The sequence below is a fragment of the Prorops nasuta genome, unplaced genomic scaffold (assembly GCF_024137725.1).
Source record: "Prorops nasuta isolate Cenicafe-Biocafe unplaced genomic scaffold, Cenicafe_Pnas_1.2 PNAS00006, whole genome shotgun sequence".
Lineage (NCBI taxonomy): Eukaryota > Metazoa > Arthropoda > Insecta > Hymenoptera > Bethylidae > Prorops > Prorops nasuta.
Window position 1 is genome coordinate 7,998,200 of NW_027116803.1, and position 16,752 is coordinate 8,014,951.

General features: G+C 37.0%; 2 protein-coding genes across 4 annotated transcripts in view; one reads left to right on the forward strand and one right to left on the reverse strand.

Annotated features, from left to right (window-relative positions):
* The window catches only part of Oct-TyrR (Octopamine-Tyramine receptor), a 59,607-nt gene extending 51,342 nt beyond the window's left edge, over positions 1 to 8,265 (reverse strand). For all 3 annotated transcript variants that reach the window (XM_066728222.1, XM_066728224.1, XM_066728221.1), the window contains exon 1: positions 8,204 to 8,265. The gene's annotated coding sequence lies outside the window, so the exon portion shown is untranslated. The remainder of the gene's footprint in view (positions 1 to 8,203) is intronic.
* Positions 8,266 to 14,746: 6,481 nt separating this feature from the next.
* Positions 14,747 to 16,752, forward strand: part of P5CS (Delta[1]-pyrroline-5-carboxylate synthase) — a 28,862-nt gene continuing 26,856 nt past the window's right edge. Inside the window, exon 1 of the mRNA XM_066728460.1 lies at positions 14,747 to 15,158. Within this exon, the coding sequence (XP_066584557.1) occupies positions 15,057 to 15,158 (102 nt within the window). The 5' untranslated portion in view covers positions 14,747 to 15,056. The remainder of the gene's footprint in view (positions 15,159 to 16,752) is intronic.

Here is a 16,752-nt window from a genome sequence, read left to right on the forward strand (position 1 = left end):
ATTTCATACAAATAGGCACGAGATTCGGAGGAACATTAGTCACGTAATTCGAGTTCCTAATTCCTATAGGACATGAATTAAACTCTTCGATTCGTTGTGTTCCAGAGAAAAACTTGTTCTTTTTATTTTGAGTTTATCTATATCGATGGAATTTAACAATTGATTTGTACTCGTTATTTTCGTTCCATTATAGACGGATTTGCAAGTTTATCTCTGTACAGATCTTACGTGTCCGCGTTATAATATTCAAATATTTTCAGTTTCAACGTTAATATTTTGTTTTCTCGCGTTGGAAATTTTTCCATTATCGCGTAATACAGCGGTGATGTATAGGTATGGCTTGGGAGTATCCACAGCGTGCATGGAGCATAAAGCTGGATTGATTTAGCTGCGAATAAAATTATCTTGAATATTGAATAATTTATTCCCTGATAAGCATAACATTTACCAAATATGAAACTTACCCGACGGGCCTTTGTTGCAGTTTAAACAAGCGGAACAACCTACAGAGAGTTCTCGCACTGGATAAATACGGTTTATCCGCGCAAGAGAGCCTGCAACTTTTTTACTCTTCAGTTATCGAAAAGTCCGGCAGCAATTGCCTATATATATATATATATGGGGAGCCGAAAAAAATTCCGATAAAGCACGAGGAAGTTAAGATGGGAAATATACAGCGAGACGACCTAATAATGCAGCTGCGATATATATATATATATATATGTTTATTTCTTTCCTTTATTATTATTTCTACTAGGATTTCTAGATAATTAAACAACAATCGTGTAATTTTCAAAATAAAGCGTTCAAAACATCCTAACGCTTTCTTAACAAAGTGTATAATTATTATGTGGGAGTTTTCACATTTATTTAGTAAGGTAAAGCGCTATGAGAAAGAGAGAGAGAGAGAGAGAGAGAGAGAGAGAATTAATTGTGCTTCCCAAGGGAAGCGAGTTAGCTTGTAAAATCAGAAATTTGGTTTAGCACCGGAATTGGTGGATATTTCGAGTAATTCCAACAATACAGTGCGTTTAATTGGTTCCTGTACTCGAGACGCGTGTTGGGAATCGTAAATAGCAATTATTATTTTTAATTAGTTGGTTTTACAGGGATAAGGGTAAAAACGTTGAAGAATATTAAGAGCATTTCCATAAAGCGTCCAGCTCTATCTCGTTGCTCTGCCGCGGGTTAAAACTTGAGTAAATTTTCATTCGGTGGCTGAAGTGCAACATACCATTAAGCAGCGTTGGAGGAGAGAGTGAGAATAAAAAAGGGAAAAAGAAGAAAAAAAGAGTAACAGGCAGCAAAGTTGGCCGCATTTGTGGATAAAATTTCACGCTATACGATTTGCTCGACGGATCGATCCTCCATGAAAATAAGAACCCCGTGAAAAAGTCACGTTGTAATGAGATTCCAAGGGAAAGGTCGTGTGAAAATTTGACAAATTTCAACGTCGCAGCAACTTTCGTCATTTTTGCGAAACTGCAGAATCAAGGAAAACAAAATATTGATGGGATACAATCGGTCCTTGGTGAAAATCATTCAAATAAACACGAATTGTGTACTATATACTTGCTTGATGTTTGATCAAATCATTCAATTTAATGAACTTGCAAGGAAAATCTTGTGTGAAAATTTGACAAATTTCAACGGCACAGCAACTTTCGTCATTTTTTGAATCAAGGGAAACAAAATATTGGTAGGACATATTCGGTTCTTGGTGAAAATCATTCAAATAAACACGAACCGTATACTACTCACACTTGATGCATGAATAAATGATTCAATTTGATGAACTTGCAAGGAAAATCTTGTGGGAAAATTTGACGAATTTCAAAGTCGCAACAACTTTTGTCATTTTTTTCGAAACTGCAGAATCAAGGGAAACAAAATTTTGGTAGGATACATTCGGTCCATGGTGAAAATCATTCAAATAAACACGAATTGTGTACTACTCGCTTGATGTTTGATCCAATCTTTCAATTTAATGAACTTGCAAGGAAAATCTTGTGTGAAAATTTGACGAATTTCAACGTCGCAGCAACTTTCGTCATTTTTTGAATCAAGGGAAACAAAATATTGGTAGGATACTTTCGGTTCCTGATAAAAATCATTCAAATAAACACGAATCGTATACTACTCGTTTAATGTTTGATCAAATGATTCAATTTAATAAATTTGCAAGGAAAATCTCGCGTGAAAATTTGACAAATTTCCACGTCGCGTAGAAAAAATTTCTATCGTCTTTACAAAAGAGTGAATCCAAAAAGGCGAGAAAGATATTGATGCGAATCATCCATTCCTCGGGAAAAGTTATTCAAATAAGCATAAATATCTACGCTACTGCATATATATTTTCATACACGATGAATAATAGGTCAAAGTAATGATTTGTCAGGAAAACGACGCGTGAAAATTTGACGATCGGGTGAGAGAGAATTCAATATTCGCGTCTTTCAAACTTATTATTTATACTCGCTTTGAGATTAATGGCTACCAACTGTAAAAATTTAAAAAGAATAGGGGAATTTTAAGAGTAAAATCATAATAAATTGTTTTCCTATATCAAGTGCTTACACTTTAAAAGTAATTAATTCATTGAATTATTTAACCGAGCGAGCCCCTGATTGGCTGAGATTCAAGGGGACAACTCGTTTGGTCTGAGAGTGGCCAATAGGTTATGCGTTTTCCCCGTACATCAACTGTGTGTGTGTGCTATGTGTACGATCTTTTTTAATAGGTGAGCGCTGAGCGTCGAGTTTTTCGAAGTAGAAAAACAAGCCAGATGTAAACACACTTGAGCTTTCAGCGAGACAAAATTTCAACTCGTGCAAATTCTACGAAACTCTTTTATAAAAACTGTTAATGATTTGTATTCATTTTTACGATAAATACGAGTTCAACTACTCTTTATATAACATACACTGTTTATCTTTAATAAAATAAGCTAATTAAATATTAAATTTACAAATAGAGTCGTATTTATGTCGTCTTTGAACTGATTTTTATCGTACAAAATTTATACAAATAATTAACAATAATTTTAATAAAGTTTAACGAAATTTGTGCAAGTTGGAAATTTCTTTAGCTGAACGCTCGTTTGTTTACATCTGGCTTGATTCCTTCCTTCGACACGCTCGAAGCTCGGCGCCCGCCTATTAACTTTTGGAGGACGGGCATTTTTTTCCATTGAAATTGATCTTTTATTTTGCAACAAATCTATTCGCGTGTAGAACGTAGAGCATACACATGGACCAGGCGAGTTTATGATTGGCTATATACATACTATAGTGGTTCCACCAGTCACATATACAAGTTTGTATGTGTTCATATATATATATATATATATATATATACGAGTCGAGATGGAAATGCACGGTCCTATTGATCACTTTCAGACCTAATGATTTGTCCCTTTCAATCTCTGCCAATCAGAGAGAGGTTTGCCTAGTTAAATCATTTTATTAGTTAATTACTTCCATAATGTAAAGGCGATAGAGGAAAAAAATTTATTAGAGGATTTTAGTCTTGAAATACACTCCTCTTTTTAAATTTTGTCGGTGGTATCCAATAATCCCAAACCCTATATATTCAAACCTGCGCGAATTTAAAATAGGATAAATATATTTATGGAGATCATCCAATCCTTATTGGGAAAGATTATTCTAATAAGTTTACCTATACGCTATTATACATGGGTCATTCGAGGCCAAATCTCCGAACCCGTGAACCGGATCGTTATTGATTTTCTAGACATTTTTTCATGTCAAGTGTTTATTGAAACTCGCTTCGTAGTAAATTTTTACAACGTTTCATCAATCCTTAGAAAAATTATGAATTTTTGCGATTTTTAGGATATTTGAGGTTTTAAATGCTTATAACTCTTTAACAAAAAAAGACATTCCAATCACTGGGAAAATAATACTGGAAGAATTAATTGGTAAGATGGCATACATGGCATCAAATCCTCTCGAATTCCAGACAACAGTATTTTAATTTTTCAATGTAGAATTTTTGTGAAATAATAAATATTGCAGCGTAAACACAATAAATTTAATGAGATTATCTTTAACCCGCCAATAGGCGCGTGCTTTTTTTTTACGTAGATAGGCGCGTGGGGTGCCACGGACACCCCATTTGTTTTTCGTTATTAGACGTAAAATATTTACAAATACAGATTTATTTTTCAATAAATATCATCTATGCGAAGTTCCCTTTGGTATACAATAGCAATTGCATTTCTTTACATTATTTGTATTAATTAAACGCTAATATTTTTAAGTGACTGCACAAATTTTTCGCTACGTTACCAATAGATTTCTATTCTTGGGGTGTTCTGAACACCCCGCGCGCCCATTGCCGGGTTAAAATGTGTAATAATTGTTATATAGTGATTGAGAGAGTAATTTGTGATTTTTTCGTACAAAATGAATTTTACCATTTTGCACTGTAATAATTATCAAATCAGAATTGAGGGGATTTGCGCTACGTAAAACTTGAAAGATTGCCTTCATATTAAAGTAATGTTTAATATTTCGTGGAAAATTGTAATACTTCATGGGCAAAATTATAATTTTTTCTAAATTGCTCACATCACTTTTTTCTGTGCGAATGAACAGAACACCATTCTCTTCCTCTTAAATTGAACTTTTTTGTAAAGTACTGAAACAAAATTTACTTTGTCATTCATGTGTTTTTTTATTTAATATTTATTCATTTTTTTTAACAAATGTTTTTTTCTCTTCTTCTTGAATGAACAGTTCAAATCATTTCGATTTAAATAGAAAAAAATCTGTGCAAACCCTGTTTTTATGTTATATGAACGAAAGAAAAAGAATATTCGATAAAAAACAAAAGAATAACAAAGTAAAGTTTGTCTCGTTATGTTACAAGAAACTTCAGTTGAAGACTAAGAGAATGGCATTTCGATCATTGAAATATATTTACTTGTTAACAAATTATAAGCATTGAAAACCTCGGGAACGTTGAAAAACTTGAATTTTCGAAAATTTATAACTATTCCAAGATTAATGAAACGTTCTAAAAATTTACATTCAGGCGTCTTTCGATAAGTCCTATAAGCAATATAAATTTTTCAAGAAAATAAAAAATGGTTAGGTTTACAAGCTAGTTAATTTAGCGCGGAATTCCCCATATATATGGATTTTATGATCAAAAAATTCTAATTAATGACGTTATCAAGGGATAACGTCCTGGGAAAATTTGTGAAATTTCAACGTCATGGAAAATTTTATTATATTTTACGAAATTTTGCAAATTGAAAACAGGACAAAACTCGTGTTAGAGATAGTCTTTGAGAAAAATTATCGAAATAAGGCAATACTGAAATTTCCAAAGAAACATCATTTAAAACTCCATAAATCTGTCCAAATTAAAAGTTCGGTATGTACACTCTCTATCATATTCATTATCGTTGGATCAAATAATTTAAATTAACGAAGCTGCAAGACAAATGTTTTGCAAACATTTGACAAGTTTCAAAGTTATGAAAAATGCTGTTGTTCCTAAAAATTTAAAGATTCGAGAGGTATGAAGATATTGATATGTATATATCATTCAGTCTTTGGGGAGAATCATCGAAATAAACCTCTGGAAAGTTTGAAACGAGCTTACTTTGGGTAAGCCTCAATGAGCTCGTATAAATCTAAAGCTATATATATATAGAATGACTATTATATGTATCTTAAAGATTATATGTTAATACTTTATCCGTCGGTTGAGAAATTCGTCCAATAGAGTGTTAAAGCCTGATTAGAGCAAACAGCCTGTTCCTCGTGACTGCATGCCATTCCAAAAACTGTGTGTGTGTGTGGTTGGTATTCAAAGTTCACTCTAAAATTAATTCACTCGATAGGAAAATTTATCCAATGTCGTTGCACTACCTAGCACTGCTATTGAACCAAGGCTATGTATATACCTGGTAGCCAATTAATTTCAGCTAAATTTGTACAGTATGAATAATTCTAAGAATCGAGCTCCTACGGCATGTTTACATCCAAACCTTGAAGAAGAAGAAGAAGAAGAAGAAACTATTAAGACTTAAAAATTCAGTTAATCAAAGTTTATTTCAAGAGCATGGTAAAATCCTACCAATCTATGATCACCAAACTGCCCTATTAATTCTGAAACTCTCGAATTTAACAAACTTTCGACAATTAATAACTTTTTTATTGAATGTTAAATGTAAAATCGCGAGAGAGAAAATATTTTCCTAGAATTATTCATATTATCAGACAATTTATAAGTTTTACCATTGTTAACGAAGCACCCGGTATACTTATACATATGTAGATCTTAACTTGAAAGATCCAACATGAATTGAAGCGTTGATCCAGCTTTAAGAACCGGCGACGCAAAGCTCGCTCGTCTTAAGACGAAACACGCGTTTCAACTGTGATTAAACTATGATTTTAACCCACTGGCTCGAAACTACTTTGGTAAATAATTGAAAAACGACATTAGGATTATGTTAATCTAGCTGGCGAGAACCCTTAACCCCCCCCCCCCCCCTCTGTCTCTCTCTCTCTAAATATAGTCTTTCTTTTTTTAATCTTTCATATACCATCGCTGTGCATTCTCTCGGCTCGTGCGGAAAATCCGAGTCGCAAAGTAAATTGAAACTGACCACGAACTCTTCATTGAAAACATCGTTAAACGTTTCAAGAACGTTTGCCCATTATTAAACAATTCCTGGAGGTCCAACAAGTCAACCGTGCTTAACAGGTCAACAGCGCTAAATCCACCCAGAGTTCCAAAATTAGAAAATCCTGAAAACCACCGCTAATAAACGTTACCGAGCTTTACCAATAAACGCGAGAAACGTTCAGTTTTACGGAATATCTCTCTATGTACGCGGGAAAAGCCTGGAAAAACAATTCAATCATCCTGTAATTTCTTTCTTCGTCCGTTTTTTCCCCTAAGCCGACGTACGAAGAAGGACAGTGATTAGCAAACGGTGGAGCGATTGTTGAAAGTGATTGAAAACGTGAAAAACGTGCGTTTTCCTCGACACATATTTGCCACGTGAAAAATTTGGAAAAACCATTGACAGAAGAGTGGTTTAATTACCTTCTCTTTTCTCTCATGGTGCCACATCCTAAGCTGACGAACGAAGAAGGACAGCTATTAGCCATTGGCAAAACGATTAAAGCAAATTATTGAATACGTGGAAAACGTGGAGTTTCCTCGGAAAATTGACAGGAAACACTAGACGAGCCAACTGGTAGAACGACACGATACAACTTCTGTGCCTCCTCGATTGTTTCCAAACCTTCACAGATGGAGGAAGACCATCACTAACGATTATTTTGTAACGATTACAAAAAATGTTGGAAAACAAGGAAAATCCACAGGAAAAACCAGAGGAGTGAGCTGGTAGAACGACGAAACAATTTCTGTCCCTTATTTCTATTATTCCCAAAACTGATGGACGTGAAAGGACAGCGAACTATGAAAAGGTAGAACGATGATGAAAAATTACAGCAATAAATGCGAAAAACGTGCAATTTTCTTTGGAAAATCCATGGGAAAATGGTTGGAAAAGTATACCTGACAAAATGACAATAAAATTTCTCTCTTGCCACTCGTGTTTCGAAAACCGACCGCGGATCAACGAATCCAGCAATTATTAAAAATCTTAACCCTTGGATATAATTAATTACCCTCCGCAGCGGTATATTAATTAAGATAGCGGAAGGCATCGATGAGCGTGTTTAAATCAAGCTTCGGATATAGCACGAAGCGATGGTCCAAGGGAAAATTCCAATTAAAGAGAAATCGGTGCACGATGAAGATATGTCAAAAGAAATCCACGTCGACGTTGAATTAATCTTGCGGAAGCGGAGACGCCGCTGGAACCGGAAGTGGCCTCGTTGACGGTCTGGCTGCCGGATGCGATCGGGAAATCGTGCGACCGGCCTGGAAATGGCGATCGGTATCGGGATCCGTGACGTCATCGGTTCTCCGGAAGTCGGTTACACGATCGGTTGGCACTTCCGGGGACGCACGCGGCGTGGTTTCCGGCGAGCCCCGATCGGCACACCGGAGAGAGCGCGAGGGTCTCGCGATTGGAGCACGAATGAGGGTGATTTTTTTCGAACAAAAGGAGGGAGGGGGAGGGGAGTCGACGTGGGAAAGCGGAAGCGATTGACAGGTATGGGTATCGATGCTTGTAATCGCGTACCTGTGATCGGTTGGAAGTTGTTGCAGGGCGCGGCGGCATGGTCCCGTCGCAGTACAGCGCCGTTCGACGAGCACTGAACAGCTATTCTGCGCCAACGGGGTTGCGTCGACGTCGAAAAGACGCGAATGCTCCGCTCCTCCCTCTTCTCACCCCCTGCGAACCGGCCACCCGGCACTCTCCATCCTTCTCTCTCTCTCTCTCTCTCCCTCGCTCCGTCGCACCTTCTCCTTCTTCCTCCCCCCTCCAATTCTCTCCTGCATCCCCCTACGCTAGCCCTTCCCCCCCCCCCCCACAGACTCTCATTCCCCTTATTCTCTCATTTCAATCTTCCCACCAGCATCTGCTCTTTTCCCTCCCTTCTTTCCAACTCTCCCTTTCCATCTTACGACTCTCCTCCATCCACCATCATCCCCCTCCCCCCACCCCCCCACATTTTCTCCCTTTCCTTCCCGTTGTCGCCACATAAGCTCTGTTGATTATTCCCTTCAACTTCGGGCCACTCCGGTACACACTCTGTTTCTCTTACCTCGTCGTTATCTCCACACTTTTAACCCCCACCACCCCTTTGTCTTCCACGTATAGCAGCTCCTTAGTAAGTTTTTCGGTTTTTATTCCACACCTGATACTTTTTATTCTCCTCTCACCCTCCCGGCTCGCCCGCGCGCGTCTTTGACCTGTTGGGGTGAAGATCATCCCTTCTTCTTGTCCCCTAATACAAAGCTATTTCGTCGTCTTTTCTTCAATCGACGATTGCAGGGGTTTGTTTCGCTCGGCCATTTTTATTTTTTTATCTCTCCCTTGCTCTTCCCCTTAAATTACTCCACTCCCCCCACCTGACAATTTCCAACGTTCAACCGTTTCGTTTTACTTTCCTTTTCGCTTTTTCATCAGCCGGCCATTCACCCCTATTAGCACGTTTATTAACCCGAGATTATTATATCAACATTTTTCATCAATTTTATGTTATATACGATGTACGATTTCTCTCGGGTTCGCGTATAGTTCGCTCATTATACACACACACATTTATATATATATATATATATATATATTCAAGCGTAAAACAATTTCGTACACTTTTTTTACTCGCACGTTTCTTCTCTTCTCCAACTTTTTTTTTTACTACAGCTGGATATCCCCTCAAAGCTAACACACGCATTTGCTCTTTATTCTCGCATCACACTTTTTCCCTCTACTTGAAAATATGATTATTGTACTATATATATACACGTATTTTCGCTCCTTTACACGACTTACGACGACGACCCGCACCTACAAAAGTTTTCTCCTTTCCAACGCGTGTTTACGAATTTTCCTTTCGTTCTTCTTTGAGAGGGCAGGTTCAAAAACCTCGTGGTTAATAGCGGGGTCGTTGACCCTCCTTTCGCTCCTCCTAGGGATTTTGCCAATCTGTTTCTCAACGTGGACCTCTTTCAACTTGTCCTAGCTGTTCCAATTTTTGGTTTTCGCGTCCCTATCTTTCCAGTGAATCCCTCGTCTCCGTTTGATTTACGGGCCAATTCATCCCCATTCCCCCCACCCCTTCTCATACCCCCTGTCCCGGTTTCCACCTGTAGTCGCACCATCGCGTTAAAACGCAACTATTTTTTTTCTTCGCTCTTATTTCAATCTCCCATTCTGTGCCTCCATTATTGTTCCACTGTGATTTTTTATTAATCTTCTATAATGAAATATATATATATATATATATAGTATTATGTATTATAATATCCGCGCTGCGAGATTGATTATTATCAACCCGAATTGCATCGAAGGAAAGGGAAAATTTAATATTTGGAATTTAAATCTGTTTTAATTCGAAACGCTTTATTACACAAAGGAACGAAATTTGTCAATTTCGGTTAAATCTAACAATTCTGCCTGTCAACATTATTAACAATGAGAAATGGTGGTATTCGGAAAAACTTTTCCCTCCTGCACGTGATTTTCATATGTGGTTAATAACTTTTGTTAGATTACGAGGATGAATGATTTAGATAAATAGGAATATTTGAAAGGCAAGTTTTTTCGAAGAATTGAAACAAACTCTATATATATATATATATTATATAGCTTTATCAGAGATTTACGAGGCAGAAAACTCCGACCTCTTTTCCCCATAGCTAATCCATCTTGTCCTTACGTGATCGTATATATATTATCATTAGCTTTCTCGGATTTTAAAGCTATATATAGAATATTTTAGTAGTATGGAAAACACTGGAAAACATTTGACCAAACCAGCAAAGAATCCTTTTAATTCACTGACGCTCTTCATTAAATTCATAACCAAGTTATTTAAACATACTTCGAACATTTTTCAAACAAAGTTTTATTAAAAAAATAAATAATTATTTCATGTGAATAATCGTATTTTTAGCCTTCGCCAAAAAAAGGCGAGCAAAAATCTATGGACAAACTCAAAATAGCATGATTGAAATTGACCGGACCCCCATCAGGATGAAATTATGACACCTATATATAATGATCAATCGTTGGACGAGATCAAAGAATGTATTCGTTATTCATTCATTATTCACGGATAATTATTTATTGGCACACTGCGAGCACACTTTACGTTCTATTTTGATGAAGAGGGGTAGTAAATCGATTCAGCTAATTTTATCAATTAGCACCAATGTCTCCTGCGTATACAAAAACCGATGTGATTCCTCTTCTCGAAAATGAATTCTCCTCTCGCATCGCAGCTGCCAAATTAACAAAGACGCGAGAAGAAAATTACAAGAATAATGTTAATCCGAGGAAATAAAATTCCGGATACTAAGAATCGTAGGAATTTTCGCGTTTATACTCGGATAATTGGAATGTCAAGCTATGCTGATACTTTATTGGCTCATATTTTCTGACAAATAGTTTCATGCTGACGTCAGGAATTTCATAAATCCCAAAGCGATTCACCTATACATTCATTATGCAATAATATGTTTCTTTGATTTATTGCCATTAATCGGTGTACTGCGATAGTTGAATTATTGGACGAAACTAATTTTCCCCGAGTCTCTTCAAAACTGCTCTATTATCGAACGATCAATCGGAGTAATTAGTTTAATTGCAGAGTGCACTGGCAGACGCTCGAATGCTTGACCAATCGAATCGCAGAATGTCAAAGAGAATATAAACAAACGGTAAACAATTGTATATAAGGGAGGAAACATTTTCACAGGGAACACAATGTTTTACGTCATATCATTCCGAAACGAAGATGGACGATGTAATGGAAGAGTGCGAGTCTGGAATGTAAGAGGATAGGGTGCCAAGGACGAAGAGAGCTCTGCTATATATATATATTTGGGCTGCTTTACCAAAAACTATGAAAATCCCAAGAAAGAAAAACAGATATTTCAATATATCATTACCTCGAGATCGATTATAAGAATCTTTCTGCAATTTTTTTAAGAGAATATAAAAACAAACAAACGATAAACAATAATGTTTTACGTCATATCATTTCGAAACAAAGATGGACGATGTAATGGAAGGGTGCAAGTCTGGAATGTAATAGGATAGGGTGCCAAGGACGAAGAGAGCTCTGCTATATATATATATTTGGGCTGCTTTACCAAAAACTATGAAAATCCCAAGAAAGAAAAACAGTTATTTCAATATATCATTACCTCGAGATCGATTATAAGAATCTTTCTACAATTTTTTTAAGAGAATATAAAATTTTTGCAGAAGGCAATTCCATCGAAGAAGAGAATTTTCGCGAATACTTTATCAAAGAGATATAAATAGTGGTGTGTTCGTGTGTTGATATTTTTATAAATCTCAAGTCCCTCGTGTTTATAATATAAATGACTTTATTCCCGCTCGAAAAGTTTCCATAGAGCGAGCCGCTCGCGACGCTGGAATTTTTATTTGAAAGCTGCTGCTTCTTCTTCTTCTTCTCCACCGCTGTCTTTCGCCCCCCTCGCTCGCACACTCTTTCCAATATTCCGCTCCACTTTGTAGTTTTGATTTCGTACAACTTTCCCCCGCGATGCTTCATGGATTTCAACCAATGGATGTTCGGGTCTCGAGAACTGCCAGGGTTCTCTCTCTCTCTCTCTCTCTCTCTCTCGGCCTTTAAGATTTCACCCCTCCGAATTAGCATGAACTCTGGCGGCGCACAATGAGCAATCAGGCATTCTCAGCACCGTCGGGACCTAAAATCAACATTTTATTGATCAAACATTTCTCTCTATTTGGATAAGAAAAAAAAATGGGCTAGAAAAGAAAAACAAAAATATTTGCTTTTGAACTTTGCAGCATACTCGTGAATATTTATGGAATAGGAGCCAACGGACTGTTTACATATTCGGAAGTATTTATTGCGGCACACATTGTAACGTAAACAAGAGCGATAACGCTCCGACTTTTTCTCCATAGAATCGCAATATAGAATCCAAACTCGGCGTATATCAACTCCCTTTGCCCAACTGCGTGACGTTTCTTTTATTCTCCTTTGTGGTTCAGCAGTCTTCTTCTTATATGTATATATATATATAAAGGAATCTTTGATCGCACGAGTCTCTTCGTACAAGATTCAACATTTATCACCTTTTGTTTATTTAATAAAAAAAAGCTTCGATCAAAAAATTTTTAAAGGATTTTCTTCGTAGATTCGTGATAGAATCATAGGTCAACGTATCAACTCGATTTGTCCAAGTGACGTTTCTTTTATTCCCCCTTTCCAGTTGAACACAGTTGTTGTTAGTAGTACAGAAATCTTTGGTTGAGAGTTAAGCTCAGCTTTAGCATTTATCTCGTTTTGTTTATTTTGCAATCAAACTTGGACCGACGAGTTTTTAACTGTTTTCTTCTTCAACTCCTAACAGAATCCACGCTGAAATGTATCAACTCGATTTGTACAACAAGCGACTTCTCTCTATGCAATCGAAGATGAAAAATTATTGAGCTAAGAAAATAATTTTCTTAACGTCACCAAACTATTTATTCTTTATCTTCTCGAGAAACGATAATTGGTTTCTTAATTTAATTCCAAATGTTCTTAATTTGTGTAAATTACGATTCATTTTATTAGCTTTTGCTATTAACAATTAGATATTTACACAATGTCAAATGATTGTTTATGTGTGTGATCAATTTATATGCTCTTTTAAATTGATACATTATCTTGCGAGAAATAGTCTTAGGGCTGATTGCACCATTGTTGCATATGTGTTAAAAATTTCTCGCCATTGACTCGAAATAGGATCCAAAAAATCTCTTTACTCGGATAACACGTTTCTTTCTTGCAGATTAATAGTGTAAGATTTACCTAGTTGTACCAACTTTTATTAATCGAGCCAAGCTTTGACACATACGCACACATATATATTCATATCGATCCATGTATTTATATTTCGCAAGAAAACTAGTTGTTAATGCAAAAACGCAGATCTTGGTAAGAGAAAGGAGGAAAGTGCCACGAATGAAAATTCAAAATGTCGCAGGCTGTAAACAAAATATATGCAATATTCGTAACACCCTCTCCCATCGTATTTCATCTCTCACCCCCTAAACCTCTAAATTAGTAATAAAAAAATATCCTCTTGGAAGAAAATCGAGGAATAAGAAACCAACACAGAACTCTTCTCGCTACAATCTTAGTAGTCAAAACAACGTCCTCGTTGATAACGATCGTGGAGTATTTTCATAATCTTGCAAAATAAGTTTCCTCTATCGCGTCTGGTCACGTGATCAAATTCAATGTCAACAGAGAGCGAGCAATCGGAGGCGTTTCGATAACGATAAAGGGCGAGCAGGTATATTAGATAACCGAATCTCCTCTGTCCTACTCCCCCCCGTTCTCCACCAGACCAAAGAAGCTGGTACCAGAACTCACCAGTTTTTTCTCGCGCGTGAAAGTACGTCCGGTGGAAAGGCAAGACCAAGAATACCCAAACGAGCACCACTGAAAATCCGATGCTCCTTCCAGAGTCCAAATCACCAGATTCCCCTGGAACAAAACCCCCAAGAAATTACCCCCCAAATTCTTTCATCCTCTTCAGCAAGGAGATCGCCATTGTTCCTCGTGGAGAAACAAATGAAATAAAAACTAAGTAAAATCGAGCAGAAGCGAGATGGATGAAGTTTCGTATTGGATAAAGCAGAGGCATGGTACAGTAACGAGAGGATTGTATAAATAAAAGTAGAACGATGGAGATAGACGAGTGTAAAAATAAGGCAGCGATGCGTATAGTGGTAAATATATGGCGTACACTCTCGAAAAGAAGGCATCGTCAGCTGATAGCGATTCTGTTTGCCGTGCGAGGGTCAAAGTTCAAAGCATTGGAGAGAGAAAGGTGGAGGGGGTAGGAGTGCCGATCGGCCGGACTTTGCGCGTGGCCTTGAGGGACGATCGACCGCGGGGCCTCCGTGCAGGCAAGGGTTCACAAGTGCATCGCGAGGAGAGGGCTCTTCCGCCACTGGTGCACAGTGCACCGTTCCCCGACCCCCCTCTCGCCCCCTCTTCACCCGTCTCGGCCTTATCTCGCCGAACGAGAGCCGATAACGACTCGAGTCGAAAGATTTCCGAGCTACTGGGAAGTCACCAGCAGTGGTTCGGTGATCGGTGACTGAACGGGACAGCCGCAGCTGTTTGGGCCCTCAGGTAACTCGAGGTCCTCCTCATTGGCCTCCTGAGGTCCGTCCTCGAGGACCCTGCGCCACGGAGAGGCGCTTCCTCAAGGTCGTTTTCACTCGCCAGACTAAAACTCACCCTCTTGTATATATATATATATATATGAGTTTTTGTAAGATCCACCCCGAAACTGTCTTTGACATAATCCAACTGGAGAAAAGTGTCTTGGTGTAACTCGGAGTTGCCGAAGTTTTACTCTTCGTGAAAATGTACTCCATGCTGATCCTGGCCAGGCCGGCCAGCCTCATTGGCCATCTGCAGAGAAGATTCGCTTCCGTTACCACTGGTCTTCGATTTCCGGACCAAAGCGTAAGATATTTTGATATTTTAAATTTATAAAAACTGTGGTTTAAAAAGGTTTTCTATATATGTTGTTAATCAGTTTTACTGCGAGTATTCCTATAAGTTGAATTTCTTCATAACGTTTTCTTGTTAATAATTTCGCTATTATACTTATTAGAGTCGAGTAATAGGAAATAAAAGTCATGGTATATTTTAATAAAAAAATAAGTTTACTAACTCTTGAGACTCCAATAACAAGATCGATATTTATTCTTTTCCACACCGTGGATCTATAACGATCAGACCAATAAAATTGATAATAATGTTCGAGATGTTTTCTAGTTAACAGTCTCTTTTCTATTTAGTGCGTTTCAGTAAGGAAATAAAAGTGGTGATATTTTACTAGAATAGCAACTTTCTTTCCCAACTTTGTGAGACTCTGGCAACAAGGTCGACGTTTATTCTTTTCCACCGTAGATCTCTAAGGATCGAAGCAATAAAATTAAAAATTATCAATATATTTTTCGCTTTACGACCTCTTTACTATTTATTGCACTTGAGTAAAGAAATAATAGTCAAGATATTTTAGTAGAAAAACAAGTTTCTTTAGTAACTGCTGAAACTTCAAGAGGAAATGTGATTGCCACTCATTCTTTTCCGCCATCGATCTATAAGCCACGAAATCAATAATGTGTGATCTATATATTTTTTCAACTTGTATAGATAAAATTCCTTATTATTCTGTTCCAACCCTCTTAGAAATTACATAATATCACTCGCAGTTATTTCACAGAGATCAAAGATTTTTTTAGTCTTTTTTTTAGAGTTTCAATATTTATAGCTGAACACTCTGTCTATTATTAAAGCTCTTTCACAATTATATATATATATATATATATTCGTTATTATTTATCGTTTCGATCGAGCGAACTTCTAAACTCGATTTCGATGTTGCAATGATTTTTACTCGAAACTGTAGCCACGTATGTGCACTGTAGCAATATTTTTCGTAGAAGCGCAATAAGAAAATTGAAAAATCTGTAACTTTAGAAAATTATAATAATTTTTCCTTCTTCGCGTAGTTTAAATCTAGCAAGATTTCAGATTCGGTGTCTACGATGCATTCCATTTTATTCCAAAGGATAAACGCGTTGAAATTTCTCTCATCGATAAAATGAGACAGTTGTGAAAAAATGTAGCTCTCGCAAATTTCATTGATTTTCCTCCATTAGATACAATATTAAAATGAAAGATCAATCTCGTCGGTGCAATAGTTTTGCAACTATTAGAATAATTTTCACACGAGTGATGTAAGTGAATGTGGAAAAAAAGGAAAGAATTGACACTTTAAAATATCTGTCAAATTTTCATTTGTTTTCCCACATTTTAATCGTACAGAATTTTACACGAATGATGTAAGTGAATGTGGTGAATAGGAAAGAATCGACGCTTTAAAAAATCTGACAATTTTTCATTTGTTTTCCTACATTTTAATCGTGCGGAATTTTACGATCGATCTCGACGGTGCAATCTTTGGTTTGATTGTTCGAGACAGTTTATCGCTGGTTAATGCACTTAAAAATAGAATACTTCTCATATATAGCTGTGCGATAAGAAAGCT